Source organism: Triticum aestivum, chromosome 5B (genome assembly GCF_018294505.1).
Source record: "Triticum aestivum cultivar Chinese Spring chromosome 5B, IWGSC CS RefSeq v2.1, whole genome shotgun sequence".
NCBI classification, from domain to species: domain Eukaryota; kingdom Viridiplantae; phylum Streptophyta; class Magnoliopsida; order Poales; family Poaceae; genus Triticum; species Triticum aestivum.
The window spans coordinates 514,881,001-514,902,538 of NC_057807.1; the positions used below are offsets into that span (position 1 = coordinate 514,881,001).

Consider the following 21,538-nt stretch of genomic DNA (forward strand, 5'->3'; position numbering starts at 1 on the left):
AAACAGAAAAATAAAAAATAACGTAAAAAAAGAAACAAAACAGAAATATAAAAAAAGGAACAAAACAATAGGGAACCGGGCAAAACAGTGAAAAACTGGAAGCAAAAAACGCTGAAGAAAAACGAACAAAAAAACTGCAGAAGCATCGAAGGAAACAAACAGCGAAGGAAAAAACAGCACAGGGATCCGTACATGGGCCGGCCCAAGTCGGGAGTCGCTTCAGCGAAGCTGCAGCTCCTGGACGCAGGCGCGCGTCATATAGGATATGCCCCAACACACCGTCCGTGCGAACGCAGCCATTCACAAACTCTGGGAAAAAAAGTCTAGAAAAAACTCTCTGAAAAGAAAATTCGAATCTCCCTCCACACGTCCCCTCGCACCAATGTTTGTTTACAGCGCGCTCCCCCATTTCCCTCCCTCCCGCCCCGAATCCCGATCTCCACCAAACATTTCACGAAATTTTTCAAACATGTTATACTCAGCAATTCACAAACTCGAGTTCAAATATTGTTCCAAGATTCAAAAAAGATCACGGTTTTTGAAAAGTTCACAAACCCAAAAAGGCTCACGAGTTAAAAAACATGTTTGCGGGATTTAAAAAAAACATGGGATTCAAAAAAGTTTGCGGAGTTGAAAAAAGTTCACAAACTCGAACAAGTTCATGGGTTAAAAAAATCGTGGGGTTCATAAAATTCACGGATTAGAAAGAAGATCACATTTCAGTAAAAAAAAGTTCAACAAATTTGAAAAAGTACATAAAATTTGGGAAAATTAAAAAATTGTAGGAAAGATCACGAATGTGAATAACATTCACTTGGAATAGTTTGCAAAAATGAAAAAAAGTCACTAATATGAAAAACAATTGACAACTAAGATTTGGAAAAGGTTCACAAAATTTGGGAAAACTTGACAGATTTGAAATGAAAAAGTTCACAAAAAAATGAAAATAATTTTCAAATTTGAAAAAAGTTACACAATCGGGAAAAGCTCACGAATGAAAAAAATGGAACAAGTAAAAAGAATAAAAAATAATAATAAAATCAAACGAAAAAGAAAGAAAGAAAACGAAAAAAGAGAACAAAATGAGAAAACCGGTGAAAAGAATCTACATGGGCCGCCCATCTAGATAATAGTGCTGTGGAGGGGGCATGCGTGGGTTAGCAAAATGCAATCTAACCGGTGCCAACACACGGGAGCTCCTATTGGCCGCCCGCCAGCGGCAAATTGCGGAGCCTTCGCTGAAGGCGGAGCAAATGGGCTGGGCCATTAGGAGGTACACGAGCTCCAGCCAAGTAAAATAAAAACCAAAAAGTTATGCACCAGCGAGAATTCGAACTCACAACCTACCTCGAGTGAACGAGTACTACTGACCAAAACAGCTAGCGAGTTCTGGTGAAAAATTTCAGGCGCGACACTATAAGTACCGTAATATTTTGATTTTTTTTAGAAAAACATACACTGAACATTTTAAATAATACATAATGAACATTTCTTAATATACGATGAACATTTTTGAAAAATATAAATATATGTGCTGAAAAATTGTCGAATATGGATTGAACATTTAGTAAAAAAACGTTGAACAATTTCATAATATACGATGAACATTTTTGTAATATACGACAAACATTTTTATATGTAAAGTTGAACAATTTTCATAATATAAAATGAACATTTTACTTAATACAATGAACATTTTTGTAATACCTATAAACATTTTATATAATATGCAAATAAAGAGAAGAAAATAGAAACAGAAAAATAAAAAATAACGTAAAAAAAGAAACAAAACAGAAATATAAAAAAAGGAACAAAACAATAGGGAACCGGGCAAAACAGTGAAAAACTGGAAGCAAAAAACGCTGAAGAAAAACGAACAAAAAAACTGCAGAAGCATCGAAGGAAACAAACAGCGAAGGAAAAAACAGCACAGGGATCCGTACATGGGCCGGCCCAAGTCGGGAGTCGCTTCAGCGAAGCTGCAGCTCCTGGACGCACGCGCGCGTCATATAGGATTTGCCCCAACACACCGTCCGTGCGAACGCAGCCATTCACAAACTCTGGGAAAAAAAGTCTAAAAAAAACTCTCTGAAAAGAAAATTCGAATCTCCCTCCACACGTCCCCTCGCACCAATGTTTGTTTACAGCGCGCTCCCCCATTTCCCTCCCTCCCGCCCCGAATCCCGATCTCCACCAAACATTTCGCGAAATTTTTCAAGATTCGCTTGGCTCTTGGAGCCTTCCGGCCAAAAATGGCAGGAAACGCAGATCCGTTCGCTCCTTCCCACTCCTCTCCAGCGGAAAATTTCCCCCGAAACTCAAATCTTTTCATCCTCCTCCCTCTTCTTCCCTCTTCCCTTCGTTACAAATACCCATGGAAGATCCTTCCAGTCCCATCCCAAGCTCCAACCGACTCACCTCGCGGCCTAGTACCTCGCCGAGCCCCAGTCCCGAGGGCGGCAGCTCTTCTTCGAGATGGCAGTTGACCGCGCCGACAAGGAGAATTTGCCGCCAGCGGCCGCCGTCGCCTGTCCTCATGGCGTGGCTGTCAGGAGCTGCAAGCTGAAGCGGCTCGGCAGGTCGCGGAGGCGGGTGCCGCTCAGGGACATCACCAACCTCTTCGCCGTGGAGTCCGCGGTTGCCCAGTGGCAGCAGGCCCTGCTCCAGCAGCCGCGCGAGGGGTCGGCGACGGCAGAGCCGGCCGTGAAGAACGGGCTGGCCGGTCCTGTGCTGAAGGCCGGCAGATACTCTCTCCGGAAGGAGTTTAGATAGCTACCGATTATATATATGGATTATACTTTTCATTTCATTGTCCAATGATTCATTGGACTAGATTTGTTGGTTAGTTAGCTGTTGTTTTTTCAGCTCCTTATTCCTGGTGATAGGAAATGAGCTGCTGAAGCTGAAAGAAAAGAAAGAGAAACCTCAAACTGAATTCGTAGCATATTGAATTGGAATCTGGAACTTTGCAGTAGCCTATTTTCAGAAATTATACTATTTTGGAGCTGAGATCTGCTTCTCCAGTTCTCCAGGACTGCGTGGCACTCTGAATTATAGAACAGCTTTCAAGCCACTCCCTTTGCAGGCATATAGCATCTGTGCCATCGCTAGGCGATCTCCTGATTGATCGTCAATCCAGACGGGCATGGAAAGATGTTGAAACTGCTTCGGTACAACAAGTACTGTGGCTGCGGTAGAGGGAGCAGGAGGGTATGATTTGTATGCCATTCAGCACAATATACCAGTATAGTTAGTGATTTCAGGTGGACTTGAGTCTAGCAAAATTTTCTTGTGCTGTTTGGGTAGCATGTTTATTCAGTCAACTCAAACGGTTTTATTTTTGCTGACAACTTAAAGGGCATTAGGAAGATTACAAAGTTGAAGGGATACATCTGACTATCCCAGAATGGTAGCATTGAGATAGCTTAGTTCTGTTTAACAGGATCTGCTTTGTTTCTGAAACAGTGCTATAAACTAAGAACATTTTTTAACAGGATCCAGTCTTGACTATCCTCCTTAACAGGCATATAGTGTTTTTGCTCTTCAGTGAGGAACACGAAAAGAATAGATCTGATGCTGATTATGTGAGGCTTCAGGAGGAAGGAAAGACAGAACAGGCTGGGAAAGGCTTTGGTTAGGGTGTACGACTGATTTTTCTACTGTTCTCTGGTCTCCCTTTCTACAGTTTGTTCTGTAGTTGTACTTTGCAATCATGATGATATTTTCCATCATATTTTTGTCAATACACCATGCCAATATCATAACTAGCTAGAAGAAACGGCCTAACATGCTCCCGTTTGATTCTTGTGTGCAAGCCCATATTATGAAATGATATAATCATGTGTTAGATTCAAGGAAGTTGCTGGTCCGATTCATATTACAGATTTCATATTATACTATCTGTCGTTCCTCAAGTACTAAAAAATAGAAAATGGTTCATTTTCCTCTAATTCATCATTCTATTTTTTGTTGTACCTCAAAGATTTATGAGGTTATCATATATTTCATAGAATGGTTTTCACCGTGGTTGCTGTTTTGTATCCTTGTTTAATATTGGACCATCGTTGTCTGATTAACTGTAGATCATCTTACTTTGATCCAGCAACAAAGTAAGGAAGTTGCAGAGAAGCACGAAGAGGAAAAAATATCTCTGCATTTTCCCTCAGGTAATTCCGTGATATTATCATGTTAGCTTTCTTATATGATGCCAACCCCTTGTGTTGATAAGTATCCTGCTGCAGGTATCAAGGAAATTAATTTTCAGCAGAACTAGCTTTCTTCAATATCAGATCGATGTAAAGGATGAGTTGCTCCACATATTTGGAAGTTTAATGGTTAGTTCCTAGCAGAGTTTGTGACCGAATTGAAAACCGTTTTACCCGAGTTCACAGATATATTTTATGCTGCCACATGTTTAGAGGTTGTGATAAGAACCAAGATGTCAAGGTATTAAAAAATACATGATTTAAATATGATATCTCATATGTTTTTGTGTTAATCCCTTTCAAATACTGCCATCATTTTCCTTTCAGTAGTTAGATATTTTTTGCCGACAATATGCAATGTCATCTAGCTTTCTTCGACATGTTTTAGAGTAGAGTAGTTTGCTTTCAAAACAATGAAACAATAAAAACTGACCTCGGTTCAGATGTTCTTTTTGTCACTATCCTATAGCTAGGTACACATGCATGCTGACATTTTCTAAAAAAAAAAGTATGCTGACTTTGTACTCTTTGAAAATTGGGAGGAGTTGAATATATAGTAACATGTACAGTGCCATCTGTAGCGGAAAAGGCAAAGCTTGCCTGATTGTACATCTGAGCATTGTTGTACAGGAATGCAGCTTCTTTCAGTTTCCTTATAGGATGGCATTGAATTAGAGAATACAGTTACGAATGTTACAACCTGAACTTAAATCATAATGCATAACAATGGTCTTCCCCCTAGAGTAAGTGTTAGGTTTATTACTACTCCCTCCGTAAAGAAATATAAGAGCGTTTAGATCACTAAAGTAGTGATCTAAACGTTCTTATATTGTTTACAGAGAGAGTACAAGGCAAGATTCAGGCCTACTGAGTCAGTCCAATAATTATTTGATTTGGCACGCTCTAAAGATCTTATCTATGGCAGCATATGATTTTTATTAGCACATGCATCTTATGTAGTAGGCAATCTCTGCTCACATGAGAATTTAGCTCCTGTGTAGTAAATTTTTACAATCTTTACTCTGCTCTGAAGTTACCTGAGATAGCAAAAATGACCATTAGTTCAAAATCTCACCTACATTATTACTTTATTTAACCACAAGAATCTGATGCATTCTGATTTAAGTATGATGTACCCACCATATTCTTGGGATCGTTAACTTCAGTTTTATTTTTGTGCACGTTTTGTTTCAGACAATTGCTCAAGGACTCGTGATAAAAACTAAAGGTTTCTCCACGCGTCGTCGTGTTAGTACGGGCATCCGGTGGTTATGGTGAGGTCTGGCGAGGTCTGGTTCGTCTTAGACGTCGTGGAGGTTGCCCATGTCCGGGCAGTACGTCGCTCACATCGCCTAGCAAGCTGCTCCCACCGGTGAGCCAGAGCCCCCCTTTTACTCCGTCGAAATTGTTCTCTGATTGATATGTGGAGAGTTGATTGGAATGATCATGCTCAGGTGCAGATACTTGCTTCAGGCTTCGATCTAGACATATTTTCCTAGGATGGATGCATGGATGCATAGTTCGCGATGTGTTAAATTGATTAAACTTTGTGTTTTTTATTTTTATTTCTTTTCATATAAAATTCCATGGTTTTACTGTCTGGTTTCAATGATATTTTTTTTGATTCAGGACGAGTTTGATCAATCCAATGATTTGTTGTTTCTCACTGTCAGTATGAAAGATTGATCTCATGTTGTTTATTTTGCAGCATAGGGAAGTTCTTTCTACAGGACAGAAATTTGTGGTGGATAAAGAGGCGAGAGCCAACAAGTAATTGATCTCTTTTCCTAATGGTCGAACAACTGCAGCTTCAGTTTAAGCAATAAGAGCCATATTCAGGTTAGAGATATGTTAGAAACACTAATGCCATTCGCGATATAACCTATTTTCAGCCCAGGGTTCTTAAGTTTTGTTTTCTGGATTTGACAGAAATTCAATCAATTTTTTGAGGAATTTTGATGAAAAAATTGAACGCATTTTGCTTTTGGCTCAATTTGACATGTCACTACCTTTTTACTAATTGTAAATATATCTGTGGTCACAGAAATCATCATAAATTTGGATTCTCTTGAATAAAGTTTCTGGGGAAAAGAGCACTCTGGTTCAGCCCAGTTCAGTATCCATAAACATAGTGTAATGTTCAGGGTTCAGTGTATGAGCATAGCTACTTGAGCTCAATACCAGTTTAGCACTAGGATCTCCGACTGGTACCGCGCATGGTAACAATATACAGAATTAGAGTATATATGCGCTTACTGTAGAAACTTTACTTTTTTGTAATGGGCAGCAATCTAGATTTAGTTGGTTCAGCGGTGAGGAGAGAGTATGATTGATCCGAGTGCTAAACTGGTAGGCAGACCAACCGGTGGAGATGGAGAGGAACATGGAACAAATTTGGGGAGGAAGAGAGAAGGCAGGAGAGATATCAAGTACTCCCTCCGTTCTGAATTACTTGTCGCACGTATGGATGTATCTAGATGTATTTTAGTTCTAGATACATCCATTTCAGCGACGAGTAATTTGGAACGGAGGGAGTAGTAATATTGTTTAACAATCTGCAGCTTAATCATCTTACAAATACCAATCATATCCCCTTTCTCACTCTATAGCAAATAGATCAGGACCTGGGCTTTGTTATTCTCCTGATTCTGAAAGTTAACCACTTGATCTTTTATTGCTTAAATAGTGTACTCACGTACTGTCCGATTGACGCATCAGTGTAGGAACCAGGTTTAGTTATAAAGAAAAATCAAGATTTGTAAATTAACAAATACAACGATGTTTGGTTGCTGGACACGAAGGTACTTCCATATTTTCACCATGAATACTGGAATAGTTCATCTAATTCGAGTGGTAACTAATGTAATTTACGAAAATAACCAAGTCAAATGAGAAATCTAAGAAGCAAAAAACACCAGCTGTTGTCAGGAATGCTTCTGTTACCTTTTTGCATACAATCACCAAATGCTTGCCAAGATCATGATTCATTGAACATCCGTAGGCTGAATAGTGTTTGCTAGCAGAGACCTATAAAGTGTATTTAGAAAAAACAATGCGTGAAATGAGGCATCGATGTACAATTGCATTGACATTTGTTCTTTCGTAACCAATAGTTTTACATGGCACTATTAATTTAGCTAGGAGTTCAGTTCCATCAGTTTTGTTCTAATGTTTTGTTCATTTATTTATTTTTGCGGGATAACATTACTATTTTCTATTCGAACATACGGAGAAACAGCACAAGGTGTCATCCCAGCGGATAATATTAGTAAATTTAAGATCAGAATTCGAGAAGGAGTGATCTACACGATCCAGCATTACCTGATTCTGAGAGCAAATGAAAAATACAGAGCCACTGATCATCCTTTCAGGCTTTCTTTTATTAATACAAATACTGTGTGTCCCGTCAACCCTCAGCCTCCTGGTTTTCCTCTCATCGCTCATAATGCTCTTCCATTCTCGGAACTAGAAAAACGAATCGGATAAAATGTGCTTATGTCAGGTTAGTTGGTACACATCTTTATCTAGGAATGTACCTGCTTTAAAAATCTGTGCTATTTTACTCTAAAGTTATACTGTGTGTCTAAAACTTGCAGATGTAATTGGTGGAATTACCGGAATCATGGATTTTCTTCCTCCTACTGTAAATGCACGGGAGCCAAGACGTCAAATCTTTATTACCAATCGACAATATATCATTTTCTCACATTTACAGCAGTGTACATCATCCATGAATGACCACTTCTACAAAATCCAGCAACTTAACTAGTTATGCAGGAGACACGCAATCGTTATGCTTTGGGGAGATTTTGTACAGTCCTTTGATGCAGACACACTGCGCTCCTGAGCCCTGGCCAAGAGGGAACCCGTTTTGGTACTGTTTGTTGGGGTCATGGTAGATCGGTATGCAGGTACGGATGCACTGTTTCTCTGTTTTGAAGTTTTTTTGCCAAAGAAAATCCAAGTACATCACCTGATCAAATATGTTCTGAAATGCTCATGCTCGATGGCTTTTTAAAACATGTAGAGGCTGAAGACCAGACCGACCCACCTTTTGCCGAGTTTACTTTCTTTGGGCAGCAAGAACTAATAACCGAAACAACTGCAGCAGCCCATCCGAAGGGGTTCGCCACCTGAAATAGAGAGGCTTCGCGGCAAGAAATTAATTACTACATTCACTACAAATGATAAGACTCTGAGAGCCAGTCTTCTGCCATTTCAAAGTGTAAGCAATAGATCACTTAGAAAACGAAAGACCACTTGCACAGTTTCTGATGCGTAATCCAGCAGCAGTTCCAGACATTCATGGCTCTTCATCCTCTGCATCTGCAACAATTGAAGGTCATCTTGCAACACAACCGCCTATTAAGGACGGTCAGCAGAGTAATTCACCATCTGAATCAGAATCAGCTGAGGTATATCAAACGGATCCAAACTGCCATAGGTTATATTCTATACAAATTGTCTGTCTATTCACGTTGCATTGATTGGCTTGCAGCCACTTAATGACAAGATAGGCTCAAGTGACAAGAAAAGGTCAGCAGAAAGCAACAAGCTTGCGGACACATAGGCGAACAAGAGGTAATCAACATTTTTCTAATGTCACATACATGTCTCTGTTTTATATAAAAAGCCTTACGAAAGTGTGTCAAACTGTATCCAAGCCTGCAGCAAAAGAGTTGTTCCATGCAGCAACCGCCCAGGAAAGTGGAGCTACTACAGAGAAGTAGACCACCTCTCGAATGTAGTTCTATCCAGTAGTCACACCAGGCACATTCTATTATGTATATGAACCAAGATGTAGATATGCATTTATGCCCGTCGAACTAAGTAGGTCGTGTTAGTATCTTCTGTTGCACAAGCGTACTGTGAGCCTTAAGCATGTCGTTTGCATCGCAATAACATCCTTTTGGCCAGATTGTTGTAAACGCCTTCCTAGACATGGACATGTATCCGTACCAGTTAAGTAGTTTATGTTTATATATATAAGCTCATTTGAGCTAATTGTGATCTAAAATTTAACAAGTGAGTTAGCTAGATAGTGAGATTATGCTTTCTATTGCAACAAATTAAATTGGCTTGCACATTATCAACTGCCGGCTAGCTTATCCATTGCATTCTATTTTCGTAAGAAAAACAACATAGCTACGCACCTGATTGTGAAAAAACAACGCAGCCACGCATACAACCTTCATGACGGGCGCAGCGTGATGCCGTGCCTCCGCCTGCTAGTGTTACATCACGAAGGTCGAAAACGCCGCTCTAATAGTCCCTGTATGTAAAAAAAATTACACTAAAGGTACGGCAACTGCAAAATATAACACCCAAGTGCTACAGACTTGGAACTTGGGCGGCTGGAGCAAATTTTTTAGAGCAGCGGGGACTGCGCAAGACGGCACAAAAACAACTGTTTTACCTCGCTATGGGCGTATTTGGTTGTCGTCGCCTACAGTACCCGCGTTGCATACGCATTTCCACTCGATCTAGCTCTAGAAAAACAGCCTCATATGCGACATCTACGAGTTGTTTGGTTGCCAGCATATGGACTGCTGCATTAAAAGATCAACTTTGGTACGTTGTTTGGTTGCCTGCATTGTGTCGGTGTACAAAATTAGGGGCTCTCTTTTGTACCTATTTACTTGTGCACGGGCAGTCAGAGCCGCGCCCGCGACCACACTTAGCAGGGCAGATGAGGGAAGCCGAAGGCGCAAGACAATCAAAGCAACGCCAAGACCAAAGACACAAAGAGCAAGAGGGCAAGGTAGACTCCCCCGGCAAAATCCTTGCCGGGGCAGTTTCTACAGCCCCGGCAAGAGCCTTGCCGGGGCAACTTGCCCAACACCAGCAGAGCTGCCACCCTAGAGCCCAAGAGTTCCAAACACCACCAACCACGTTGGAACCAAGGCTCGAGAGGCACCTCCATGGTGGCATGCAGATCTTTGTGAAGACCAAAACGCATGCAAGATCATGTGAGAATCAGAAGACGACGATCCTCGGCAAGATCCTTGCCGAGGATAACCACGAGACCCCCGGCAAGATCCTTGCCGGGGACGACCGTGATGCCACGGCAAGACCCTTGCCGGGGCCCCGACAAGACTCTTGTCGGGGACATCCGCGGGGCCGCAGCCAGGCCCACATCTGTCAAGACTCCACCATCATTCCCATACAGCTGCCAGCCCACCAACTAGGCGAGCACCTGCGTGGCGACGTGAGGCCTCTAGGCCAACTCAGCAAGCACCTGCGTGGTGGCATGCAGATCTTCGTGAAGACCCTACCACCGCGCCAACTCAGCAGCCTGCTAGCCTACATGGCACTGCATGCCTCGTTGGCCTAGACGCGTGTCAGAGCAAGACGGAGTGGCGACGGACGGGACGGGCCTCGTTATCGTCCCCAATAAAGTAAGGGGACACCTAAGGAGCGCATTTAATGCGTTCTGTCCCGTGGTGACAGGCGATAAGCTTGTACACTGTACACCTTTCCACCTCCTGTGTGCCACTGTGGCGCCCCCTTTGAACTATAAAAGGAGGCCCGAGGCATACTGGAGAGGGATTCGGATCCTTGGATAAGTTGCGTGCTGTAGCTAGTTCAAGAACTCAAGAACACTCAAATAGACACCAATGCAGGACTAGGGTATTACGCATCCTCGTGGCCCGAACCTGGGTAAACGATCTGTGTGCTGACTCTTAAACCCGCTCTTTCCACAACCTCGCGTCCGCCGACCGTAGTAGGGATTCCAGTGATCCCATAGGTGTCGTTTTCCACCGATATCTCTGGCGTGCCAGGTAGGGAGGCGCCGTTGTCAAAATCCGGTTTAGTAGTTAGTTCAACAGTTCTTCATCGCCATGGCTCCCAAGAAGAAGACGACGATGGCGATCGGTTCATCCGGAGTCGGACGGCCCGTACCAGTGCGGCAAGTAGCGGGGCGGTCGCGAACGGAAGCCGAGGCGCGGCCTGCGAACACCCACATCACTCTGGCAGTCAAAGCCTGGTGAGTGGCGTCCTTCGCGTGTGAGACGACGGGCCGCACGCCGCCAAATCCAAAGACGGAGCTGGGCCCCCTCGCAGGCGGCACGGGCCCGTGCCACCTACCGGTGGCGTGGCGACCTCCAAGACACCTACGCCGGCGCCCACGATGCGCTCTTCCCAAGTTGTGCGCGATGAGTAGCGTCACCATGCTGGTGACCCCAGGCGCCGCCGTGGGAAGAGCTGTGCGCATCATTCGTAGGACGAAGGAGGCCAGCATGCACGCAGAAGTGCTGGCGGAAATGGCGTACAGCCGCAAGGCTGTGATAGAGCTCCTTCTGACGTGGTTAGAAGTCGTAGCGCGTCACGGTCCACGCAGCTTTCGCCGCTGCCCATGCCAGTAGAAGCTTTGGCGCGCGCGCAGCTACTTCTCGACTTTCCTCCTGCTGCGGAAAAGCTCGATGAGTGGAGAGCCACCATCCGGAGCCTCGTCGGCGTCGCCAACAAAGATGAGCCGCGACCGGCGGGGCCCTTAGGCCGACGCTCCGTCGAGCCATCGCATGCCAGTGGTGGAAGGGACGGAGGTGATGCAGCCACGGTGCACTCTCCTCCCCCACGCTAGTTGCCGCGGGAGTCGGCCCGTCATGATGACGCTTGTGATAACATCTTGATAGCGTCGTCCGACCCACGGACCCACCGCGATCAGCGCCAAGTTTTTCGGGAGCGAACCCTGGAAGACGCTCGAACCACCATCGAACGCCGGCGTGAAGCGCGCCACCAGTCAGATAGGCGGGCAGGGCCCACTATGGACCACCCGACATCGGGAGGCTATGGTGACCTACCTTACAAGGTGGGTTGCCCAGCCTTTACCCGTGAGCTGCGGCAGTTCCAATGGCCCTCCCACCGCACGTTCAAGCCCGACGTTGGCGAGAAGTACAACGGCAATACTCACCCGTTGGAGTTCCTCGGCATCTACACCATCGCGATGCAAGCTGCTGGAGCCCGCGACGACAAGGTGCTTGCCAATTACTTCCCGTTGGCACTTAAGCCCAATGTCATGTCATGGTTGATGAACTTGCCGGCGGATTCCATTTCTTCTTGGTCGGATTTGTGTCATGAGTTCGTTGGCGCCTTCACTGGGGGCCATCAAGCTCATGGCCAGGCAAGCGATTTGCTTATCATCCCCCAGAAGGAAGGTGAAAACCTGCGCAAGTACATACAGAGGTTCAGCCGGGTGCAATACAACATCCCAGATGTTCATCCCGCCGCTGTGATCAGCGCATTCCATCAGAATGTGCGCAACCGCAAGATGCGTGAAGAGCTGGCGATGAACAAGGTTAAAGATGTGGCCGAACTTTATGTTCTGGCTGATAGGTGTGCTCGAGCTGAAGAGGGGAGGAAGTACCCCGGCGAGGACGCTGGTGCGGAAACCGACTCCACAAACAAAGACACCGCCGCCCCGACGAAGAAGGGTCGGCGCCGCAACAGGAAGCACAAGGGCAAGGCCGTGCTTGCCGTTTTGGGATCCGACGACACCGACACTGCCAAGAAGGCCAAGGCAAATGACCCCGACGAGGAAATTGCCGGGTGCACCGCTTGCCGGGCCTTGGTGGCTGCCGACAAGCCAGGAAGCTCCGACAAGCAGTACTACAAGATCCATCGCACCAAAGGCCACGACCTCCAGAACTGCCGATAGGTTGAGCTGCTTGCTGAGAAGCAAAAAGGTGAGCATGAGAGGCGGGAGAAGGAGAAGGGTCAGGACGGTGCCGAAGGATCCGGCAAGAAGCGTGGCGGCCAAGGAGGCCGCCGCGGCAAGGATAACCAGCAAGAGAGGCCCGCCCGGGGCCGCGACAAGAAGCAGGAAGACGATGATCATGACGAGGACGCCGAGTCTGACGAGCATGAGTTTCAGAAAGCTACGAAGGCCATGTGCGTTGACTGTGGAGCCTCGCTGCACACCTCTCACCGCCAGCTCAAGCAGTGGGCGCGTGAGATCGCAGCGGCGGCCGTCATTCGACGCTCAGAAGCCACTGAAGTGGTCCAGCACAACTATCATTTTTTACACCGAGGACCACCCTGATCGCACGATGCGGTCGGGTGTTTGCCGTTGTTGGTTCCACCAATGATACGCAACCTCAAGGTGACGAAGATGCTAGTTGACGGTGGGGCCGGTCTGAACTTGATCTCGCTTGTTGTGATCAAAAGGCTGCAAATTCCTGATGGAGACCTCAAAGAGACGGGCACGTTTCAAGGGGTCAACCCAGGAAGGAGTCAACCGAAAGGAAAGGTCATGCTTCCCGTGACGTTTGGAGGCGAGTTGAACTACAGGACGGAGAAGATTGTCTTCGATGTAGCCGAGATCCCCTTTCCCTACAATGGGATCCTCGGCCACCCGGCACTAGCCAAGTTCATGGCGGCGACACATTACGCCTACAACATGCTGAAGATGCATGGGCCGATGACCATCATCACCGTCCCCTCCGACAAGAAGGATGCGCTGATCTGTGCTGACCAACTCTACCGGGAAGCAGTTGCGGCGACTGCCGCCAAGGCACTTGCTCCTGCCGCCGAAGCCCCTGGAGGGAAGAGAACCGGCAAGACCTCTCGCACCCACTCCAGCAAGCGCACCTCTTCGGAGTGCTGTGCTCTCGTCGAGGACGTGCCAAAGCGCTCCACCGGCAAGAGCAAGAAATCTAGAACTGCACCACCGGAGACCAAGAAGGTGTCCATCAAGGAGGATGGCACGGGAGGGGCTTTCACCATAAGCTCCACCCTCGATAGCAAATAGGAAGGCACGCTCGTCACTTTCCTGCGGGCGAATGTCGATGTGTTTGCGTGGCAAGCATCCGACATCCCCGGCGTTCCCAGGGAGGTGATTGAGCACCATCTTGCTATCTGTCCTCATGCGCGACCCGTCAAGCAGAAGGTCAGGAAGCAAGCTTTGGAAAGGCAGGAGTTCATCACAGAGGAGATCAGGAAGCTGGAAGCGGCAGGTTTGGTGAGAGGAGTACTCCATCCGACGTGGTTGGCCAATCCGGTGGTGGTGCGCAAGGCAAATGGGAAGTGGAGGCTGTGTATTGATTACACAGATATCAATAAGGCCTGTCCAAAAGACCCTTTCCCGTTGCCGCGCATTGACTAGATTGTTGACTCCACGGTCGGGTGTGACCTGTTATCATTCCTTGATGCCTACTTAGGATACCACTAGATTTCCATGACGAGATAAGATGAAGAGAAGACAACATTCATCGCCCCGTGTGGTACGTATTGCTTTTTACGGATGCCTTTCGGGTTGAAGAGTGCTGGCTCAACATTTGCAAGAGCAGTCCAAATTGGTTTTGAGCCCCAGCTACATAGAAATATGGAAGCTTATATGGATGACATAGTGGTCAAAACCAAGGACAAGGCAACACTTGTACAAGATTTGGCAGAGATGTTTGCAAATTTGCGCAAGATCAACCTCAAGTTGAACCCTGAGAAGTGTGTCTTCGGCGTTCCGTCCGGCAAACTTCTTGGGTTCTTTGTGTCACAGTGTGGGATCGAGGCGAATCCAGACAAGATCAAGGCCATTGAGCAGATTGAGGCGCCTAGGCGAATCAAGGACGTGTGTCGGCTCACTGGCTGCGTTGCCGCCATGAGCAGATTCATCTCCAAGTCTGCTGAGTGTGCCCTTCCCTTTTTTAAAATCTTGAAAAAGGTGGGCCCAATGGAATGGACGGCAGAGGCCGAAGCAGCACTACAAGATTTGAAGAAATACCTCTCCTCTACACCAATACCGGTTGCGCCTAAACCACAAGAGCCGCCGCTGCTGTATCTAGCAGCAACGAATCAAGTGGTCAGTGTCGCGCTAGTGGCGCAAAGGGAGGCCAGCGAAGAGGCAGTGGCAATGGCAGGACTAGTGGATGGCGAGCCAGAGCTCCCCCCGGCAGGGCCTAGTACCGGCGAGCTCCTCCTCTCATGACCGGCTCTGCTGCCATGAGCTCTTGGGAAGGAGGGGCATGCCGTCGAGCAGAGACCCTTGTCGCCACCATTGGAGCACCGGCGCACCCTCTCGCCATAACAATGGATGGAGAATGGAGGCGAAGGGGAGACGCGAGGGAATGCTCCTCCTCCTCCTCTTGAGTCCCCTTTTTATAGCTGAGCGGAGAAGGCTAAAAGACTAGCTCTGCGCCTCTGAAGAGCCCGCTCGGGTCCGACTCATTAAGTGGCGACGAGCGAGGCCATCGATCGTCCTCTCCACCCAATCAAGGCACGTGAGTATCGGCCACCGTGCGCCTTCCCATATCCTGTGCGTCTGTCACCTACCCCACGCCATGCATGCGGCATACGTGGCGCAAGGGACGGGCATAACGGGAAACGTGGAACGATGGTGCCAAGGCGGAGAAAGTAAATGAGCAGCGGCCCTACAGTTTTAAAGGGACACACAAGCCGCCTCTTTACTATTCACCACGGGATGATGCAGGCATGCTTCGGTCACCCCACGCACGATCCCCACATCACGCATTCAACGTGGGTCATGGGGAAGCGCAGCGGACGAAGAAGTTACCATGGTAAAAATCCGCCCCGCCTGCCCGCGCACCGTTCTGGGCCTAGCGCAACAACGTGTCGCGCTTATGTGTGGCCCAGGCCCGGGGGCTCCTATCGGTGTCAAAATTAGGGGCTCTCTTTTGTACCCCTTTACTTGTGCACGGGCAGTCAGAGTCGCGCCTGCGGCCACACATAGCAGGGCATAGGAGGGAAGCCGAAGGAGCAAGACAATCAAAGCAATGCCAAGACCAGAGACACAAAGAGAAAGAGGGCGAGGTAGACTCTCCCGGCAAGACCCTTGCCGGGGCAGCTTCTACAGCACCGGCAAGAGCCTTGCCCGGGCAACTTGCCCAACACCAGCAGAGCTGCCACCCTAGAGCCCAAGAGTTCCAAACACCACCAACCACGTTGGAACCAAGGCTCGAGAGGCCCCTCCATGGTGGCATGCAGATCTTTGTGAAGACCAGAAAGCATGCAAGATCAGGTGAGAATCAGAAGACCACGATCCTCGTCAAGATCCTTGCAGAGGATACCCACGAGACCCCCGGCAAGATCCTTGCCAGGGACGACCGCGATGCCACGACAAGACCCTTGCCGAGGCCCCGGTAAGACTCTTGCCGGGGACATCCGCGGGGCCGCATCCAGGCCCACATCTGCCAAGACTCCATCGCCGTTCCCATACAGCTGCCAGCCCACCAACTAGGCGAGCACCTGCATGGCAACGTGAGGCATCTAGGCCAACTCAGCAAGCACCTGTGTGGTGGCATGTAGATCTTCGTGAAGACCCTACCACCGTGCCAACTCAACAGCCTACCAGCCTACATGGCACTGCACGCCTCGTTGGCCTAGACGCATGTCGGAGCAAGACGGAGCAGCGACGGACGGGACAGGCCTCGTTACAGTCCCCAATAAAGCAAGGGGACACATAGGGAGTGCATTTAATGCGTTATGTCCCGCGGTGAGAGGCAATAAGCTTGTACACTGTACACCTTTTCACCTCCTGTGTGCCACTGTGGCGCCGCCTTTGAACTATAAAAGGAGGCCTGAGGCATACTGGAGAGGGATTCGGATCCTTGGACAAGTTGCATGTTGTAGCTAGTTCAAGAACTCAAGAGCACTCAAATAGACACCAAAGCAGGACTAGGGTATTACGCATCCTCGCGGCCCGAACCTGGGTAAACGATGTGTGTGCTGACTCTTAAACCCGCTCTTTCCACAACCTCGCGCCCGCCGATCGTAGTAGAGATTCCAGTGATCCCATAGGTGTCTCAGCGCATGTAACTACACGCTGTTTGGTTGCCTGCATGGGGTATGATTAAGAGCTAGCACTTGAAATTAGCACACAGGGTTAAGAGATAGTAGAGGAAGTGGGAGAAGAAATGCAGTGTGCACTGGACCATGGTGACTGTGGTGGATAGTGGCCGTGGCGTCGTGTCTGACATGACGAGCATGGAGTCATGGACGAGCGACCCCGTCGGCGAAATAGTTGTGGTGCTCGCGCAAAGACAATCGATAGAGGAGGAGAATGCAGCGCCCGCGCCATGGTATCGTCAGTGCAGTGGACGAGAGAGGACTCCGAGATGATCGACACCGGAAATGACTCCAGTGTAGTAGGACGAGAGAGAGGAGGCCAAGATGATCGACCCCTTCGGCGGCACGGCGAGCGACACCGTCGGCGAACTAGTTGTGGTGCTCGCGCAAAGACAATCGACATAGGAGGAGAATGTAGTGCTCGCGCCATGGTATCGTCAGTGCAGTGGACGAGAGAGGAGGTCGAGATGATCGACACCGGAAATGACTCCAGTGTAGTAGGGCGAGAGAGAGGAGGCCAAGATGATCGACCCCGTCGGCGGCGCGCCAAACTGCAGTGCCCACGGAGGCAGAGGACACAAGAAAGCAATGTGCACGCCATTGCAGCGTTAGCGCAGTAGGAGGACGATAGAGAATAGACTGAGATGAGCGACGCCGTAAACGAGTCTAGTGTAGTAGGACGTGGGCAAGGGGAGTCGGCGTCGAGAGGGACGAATAGGAGGACTCTGAGCAGAGGACAGAGGAGCTCGACATGGCGGCGTCAGTGCAATAGACTGCTGCTCAAAGACTTACAACACGAATGTTGTGAGGAACTGCGAGATTAGGCTGCTGGTCAAAGGAAGTTTCAAACGATCGATCGTGTGCGACGAATCTGACAAAATTCGTCAAGAATAGCTTCAAACGGGAAGACGAAATTAAGAACTTACAGCCGACAAAACTACGAACCGATCGTCTGAATGGAACCGTAGCATCGAGATGCATCTTTTTCGTGTAGAGCTTACCTCGAATCGAAGCACCGTTGTGTAGATCGGAAGGGGTTAGGAAGAACAGAATTAGAGGGAAGGTTAATGGAGGTAGGAGAAGATAAGCACGCACAGGCTGCATACCAGCTCGTATCCCTCCCATCTCCCCTCGTGCAAGTGGCCCACCTTGTGCGCTCGCCTCAGACTGGCTCGCTAAAAACTGCCGGTCTGAGCGTTTTCAGCGAGCCAGACCCAAGTGTGCTTTAAGATTCGTGCCATGCGGGCCGCACAGTAAACGCAGACAACCAAACGGGCCACTTTCTTTCCGCGCGGGTTAGGCTGGGCCTAATGCGGGCAACCAAACACACCTTATGTTGCTCCAATAGGGGTCCTAAACCGGGCACTCACAAGAAGATAACCATGATGTATTTTAGGACGACGGTTAAATATGAACATTTCGGTGTTGCAGATTTCGGCAATTTCGATGTTGTGAATTTTGCTCCAAGCCAACTTTGATGGCCTAAAATAGAGCATCTATACCCTAAAAAAAATAGAGCATCTATTCACGTAAAAAAAGAGTATCTATTGGAGATTTTTCTTACGGAGGTTTTGAACTGAGCATCCATGATGATACACGCGCGTCATAGAGATACAGGTCACGGGATGTCGGCACCGAGCTCATCGGAGAGGAAGGACGCACGCACGCGCTCGTCAGTGAGATTCTCCGGCCACGAGTCCCACCCACCCCACCCGCGCGCGGTGTGTCCGTCCCGGGAACGCCGATGAACCCTGGCAGAGGCAGACTGGCTCCCCTGCAACCACCCACGCACCGCAACATGCAGCTAGCTCGCCTCATGCATCTCTCGTGATCCGAAGCAAAAAAACACATAACTTGATCAGCCCGGTTCACCAAATTAAGAAATCATCATGTTAGTCGCTTCAAGCCACTGCAAAGACGTAGGAGATCGCAGAGACGACGTAAAGAAAACAGAGTAAAAACCGCAAGTAATCATGAGTAATCGCCATGTCCATGTGGTAGCACAAAGAATCTGGCAGGCGACACGGACAACCGGCACTGCCCGATGCTCTCCTCTCTCATGGCGCACAGAGGAGGAGGAGGAGTAGAGGACAACCTGTTGACCGCCCCCGCCACCACCACCGTCCATCACGAGCCTCCAGGTCCAAGTCCACCACTGTCCCCGCTCTCTCTCACGCTAGCTCTCTTCTTATACACCGGCCGCCACATGGTTGCGGCCGGCATTGCGCAGATACCGCCTTCCCGACCTCGATCGAGATCCTCCTCCTCCTGAATTCATCGCGCAACCGTAATCTACTCTACTCACCTCCTGATCAATATCTTGGTGGTGGCGCTGACTGCACTGCAATGGCGACTGGCCCGCTGATGCTCACCGTCGCCCTCCTCATCAGCTCGCTCCTCCCGGCTGCATTGTCCACCACGTTCACGCTGACCAACTCCTGCGCCTACACGGTGTGGCCGGGCCTGCTGTCCGGCTCCGGCACGCCGGCGCTACCCACCACGGGCTTCGCGCTGGCGCCGGGGGAGTCGCGCGCCGTGGAGGCGCCCTCGGCGTGGTCGGGCCGCATGTGGGGGCGCACCCTCTGCGGGACGGGCGCCGACGGGCGGTTCGCCTGCGCCACCTGCGACTGCGGCTCGGGCGCCGTGGAGTGTGCCGGCGGGGGCGCCGCTCCCCCGTGCTCGCTCGCGGAGTTCACCCTCGCCGGCTCCGGCGGAAAAGACTTCTACGACGTGAGCCTCGTGGACGGCTCCAACATCCCCATGGCCGTGCTCCCGCAGGGCGGCGGCGGAGAAGGGTGCGGCGCCACGGGGTGCCTGGCGGACCTGAACGGGCCGTGTCCCGCGGAACTGCGGGTGGCCGGGCCCGACGGCGCCGGCATCGCCTGCAAGAGCGCGTGCGAGGCGTTCGGGCAGCCCGAGGACTGCTGCAGCGGCGCGTTCGCCGGCGGGCCCGAGGCGTGCCGCCCGTCGGCCTACTCCATGTTCTTCAAGAACGCGTGCCCGCGCGCCTACAGCTACGCCTACGACGATGCCACCTCCACCTTCACCTGCCCCTCCGGCACCGCCTCCTACCTCGTCGTCTTCTGCCCCGCCGCCATGTCCAGGTAACTCGTCCATAACCATTCGTGCATGCATACGTACGCGGCACACGTTTTCATGCAAGACGGCGTCCAGCAAAGCCTTGTCACGTCCAACAACACATTGCGTGCTAACTGATGTTTGGCTTTGCCATTTGTGATTGTGATCCAGCCTCAAGTCGTCCGTGGTGAGCACGAGCACGAGCACGAGCACCTCGCCGGCGCTGCCCCACGTCAACGACACCGTCTCCTACCTGGGCCGCAGCCGCGACGCCGGCAGCGGGTGGCAGCACGCGCCGAGCTCGAGCCACGCTTCGTCTTCGGCGCCGAGCTCCCTCGCAATCGCAGCCGTCGCCGCGTTCACGTGGCTCTGCTGCAGCAGCGCCGGGCGCCACTGGCCGCTTCTGTCTCCGTCCTAGCTTAGCTAGGTCCATCCATGGCACGGCACCGCCCGGCGAGGTGCATGCAACGCAACGCAACAGCCATGTGAGCCGACAGTTTGACCTCGGGCCGTAGTAGTAGAATCACTTGTATAGATTATTGTAGCGAGTCTGATTTAGCAAGCAAGCAAGCAAGGCGGTGGAGAAAAGTTTTGAATCGAGCCTCCACCCAGATCGCAGCAACCAGCTTGTCATCTGTACTTCTTTTATCAGATTGAAGGAGAGAAGGGAACACAGGCCAGGTGGGCCGGTGCCTCCATCACATGGTCGACCATGAGCTCTGCAGCACACTGCAGAACCCAGATGCGGGCGACGTTCCCCATCTCGAGACAGACGTGATCGGGGTCACGAGGGATCAGTGCAAAGGTGGCCGGCCTTGTTGGTTACTGCTTGTCCGTCGGGTCAGGTCAGGTCAGGTGGCGCCAAATTGCCAATTACCACGCGCAGCTGCACTGTGGGAGCTTCAGTCGCGCATGTGTCTAGTTGCAAAAAGCAACACCCATATGTGTCCTCCGGCTCTAGCTAGATTCTGCTGAATCTTGGCTCAAAGTTGAAAGTTGCTCCACCCTTTTTTCGTACGCATCTTCTTCTTCTTCTTTTGATCTGTTTTGTAATCCGAGATCCTATATGTTTGATTAGATTCTTGTGGAGCCGCTTGTCTGCTCGAAATGTGGCACATATCCAAGGGGATCTGAGCATCGGGGAGCTGCAACTTGGCCTCGCTACCTCCGGTGCCTGGCCTAGCGACACATGATTTTGCATCGGTGTTCCAGAGCAACGTTATAGTGTGCATACATGAAAATCAAGCAGATGATAATCTATGCAATCAATGGCTTATTGTTGAACCATACTCAGTTATACCATCATTATTTGTTTCCTTGAATGCTTGCTTTAAGCAGTTGACGTATCTCCAACGTTGACCCTCAAACAGCCCGCAACCATTTGAACCACACGGTCCAGACATGTGGTGTCATCGAACGCGGTCCTGCATATGTCCGCAGAGCGGACCGGGCGC

At 49.4% G+C, this 21,538-nt stretch overlaps 1 protein-coding gene and 1 long non-coding RNA gene across 2 annotated transcripts; both read left to right on the forward strand.

Moving 5' to 3' along the window:
* Positions 1 to 5,930: 5,930 nt before the first annotated feature.
* Positions 5,931 to 9,158, forward strand: LOC123116684 (uncharacterized). Its single transcript, XR_006457148.1, has 4 exons — positions 5,931 to 8,116; positions 8,233 to 8,620; positions 8,704 to 8,786; positions 8,870 to 9,158. It is a non-coding gene; the product is annotated as an uncharacterized lncRNA (long non-coding RNA).
* Positions 9,159 to 19,097: 9,939 nt separating this feature from the next.
* LOC123116685 (thaumatin-like protein 1b) lies at positions 19,098 to 21,346 on the forward strand. The gene is made up of 2 exons (XM_044537613.1): positions 19,098 to 20,110; positions 20,256 to 21,346. The coding sequence occupies exons 1-2, from the start codon at positions 19,353 to 19,355 to the stop codon at positions 20,500 to 20,502; spliced, it is 1,005 nt and encodes a 334-aa protein (XP_044393548.1). The 5' UTR covers positions 19,098 to 19,352; the 3' UTR covers positions 20,503 to 21,346.
* Positions 21,347 to 21,538: the final 192 nt, after the last annotated feature.

Coding starts and splice junctions, on each gene's coding strand:
- LOC123116685 (XM_044537613.1), top strand. CDS start 19,353: ATGGCGACTGGCCCGCTGATGCTCACCGTCGCCCTCCTCATCAGCTCG. Junction 20,111..20,255: donor TGCCCCGCCGCCATGTCCAG/GTAACTCGTCCA, acceptor ATTGTGATCCAG/CCTCAAGTCGTCCGTGGTGA.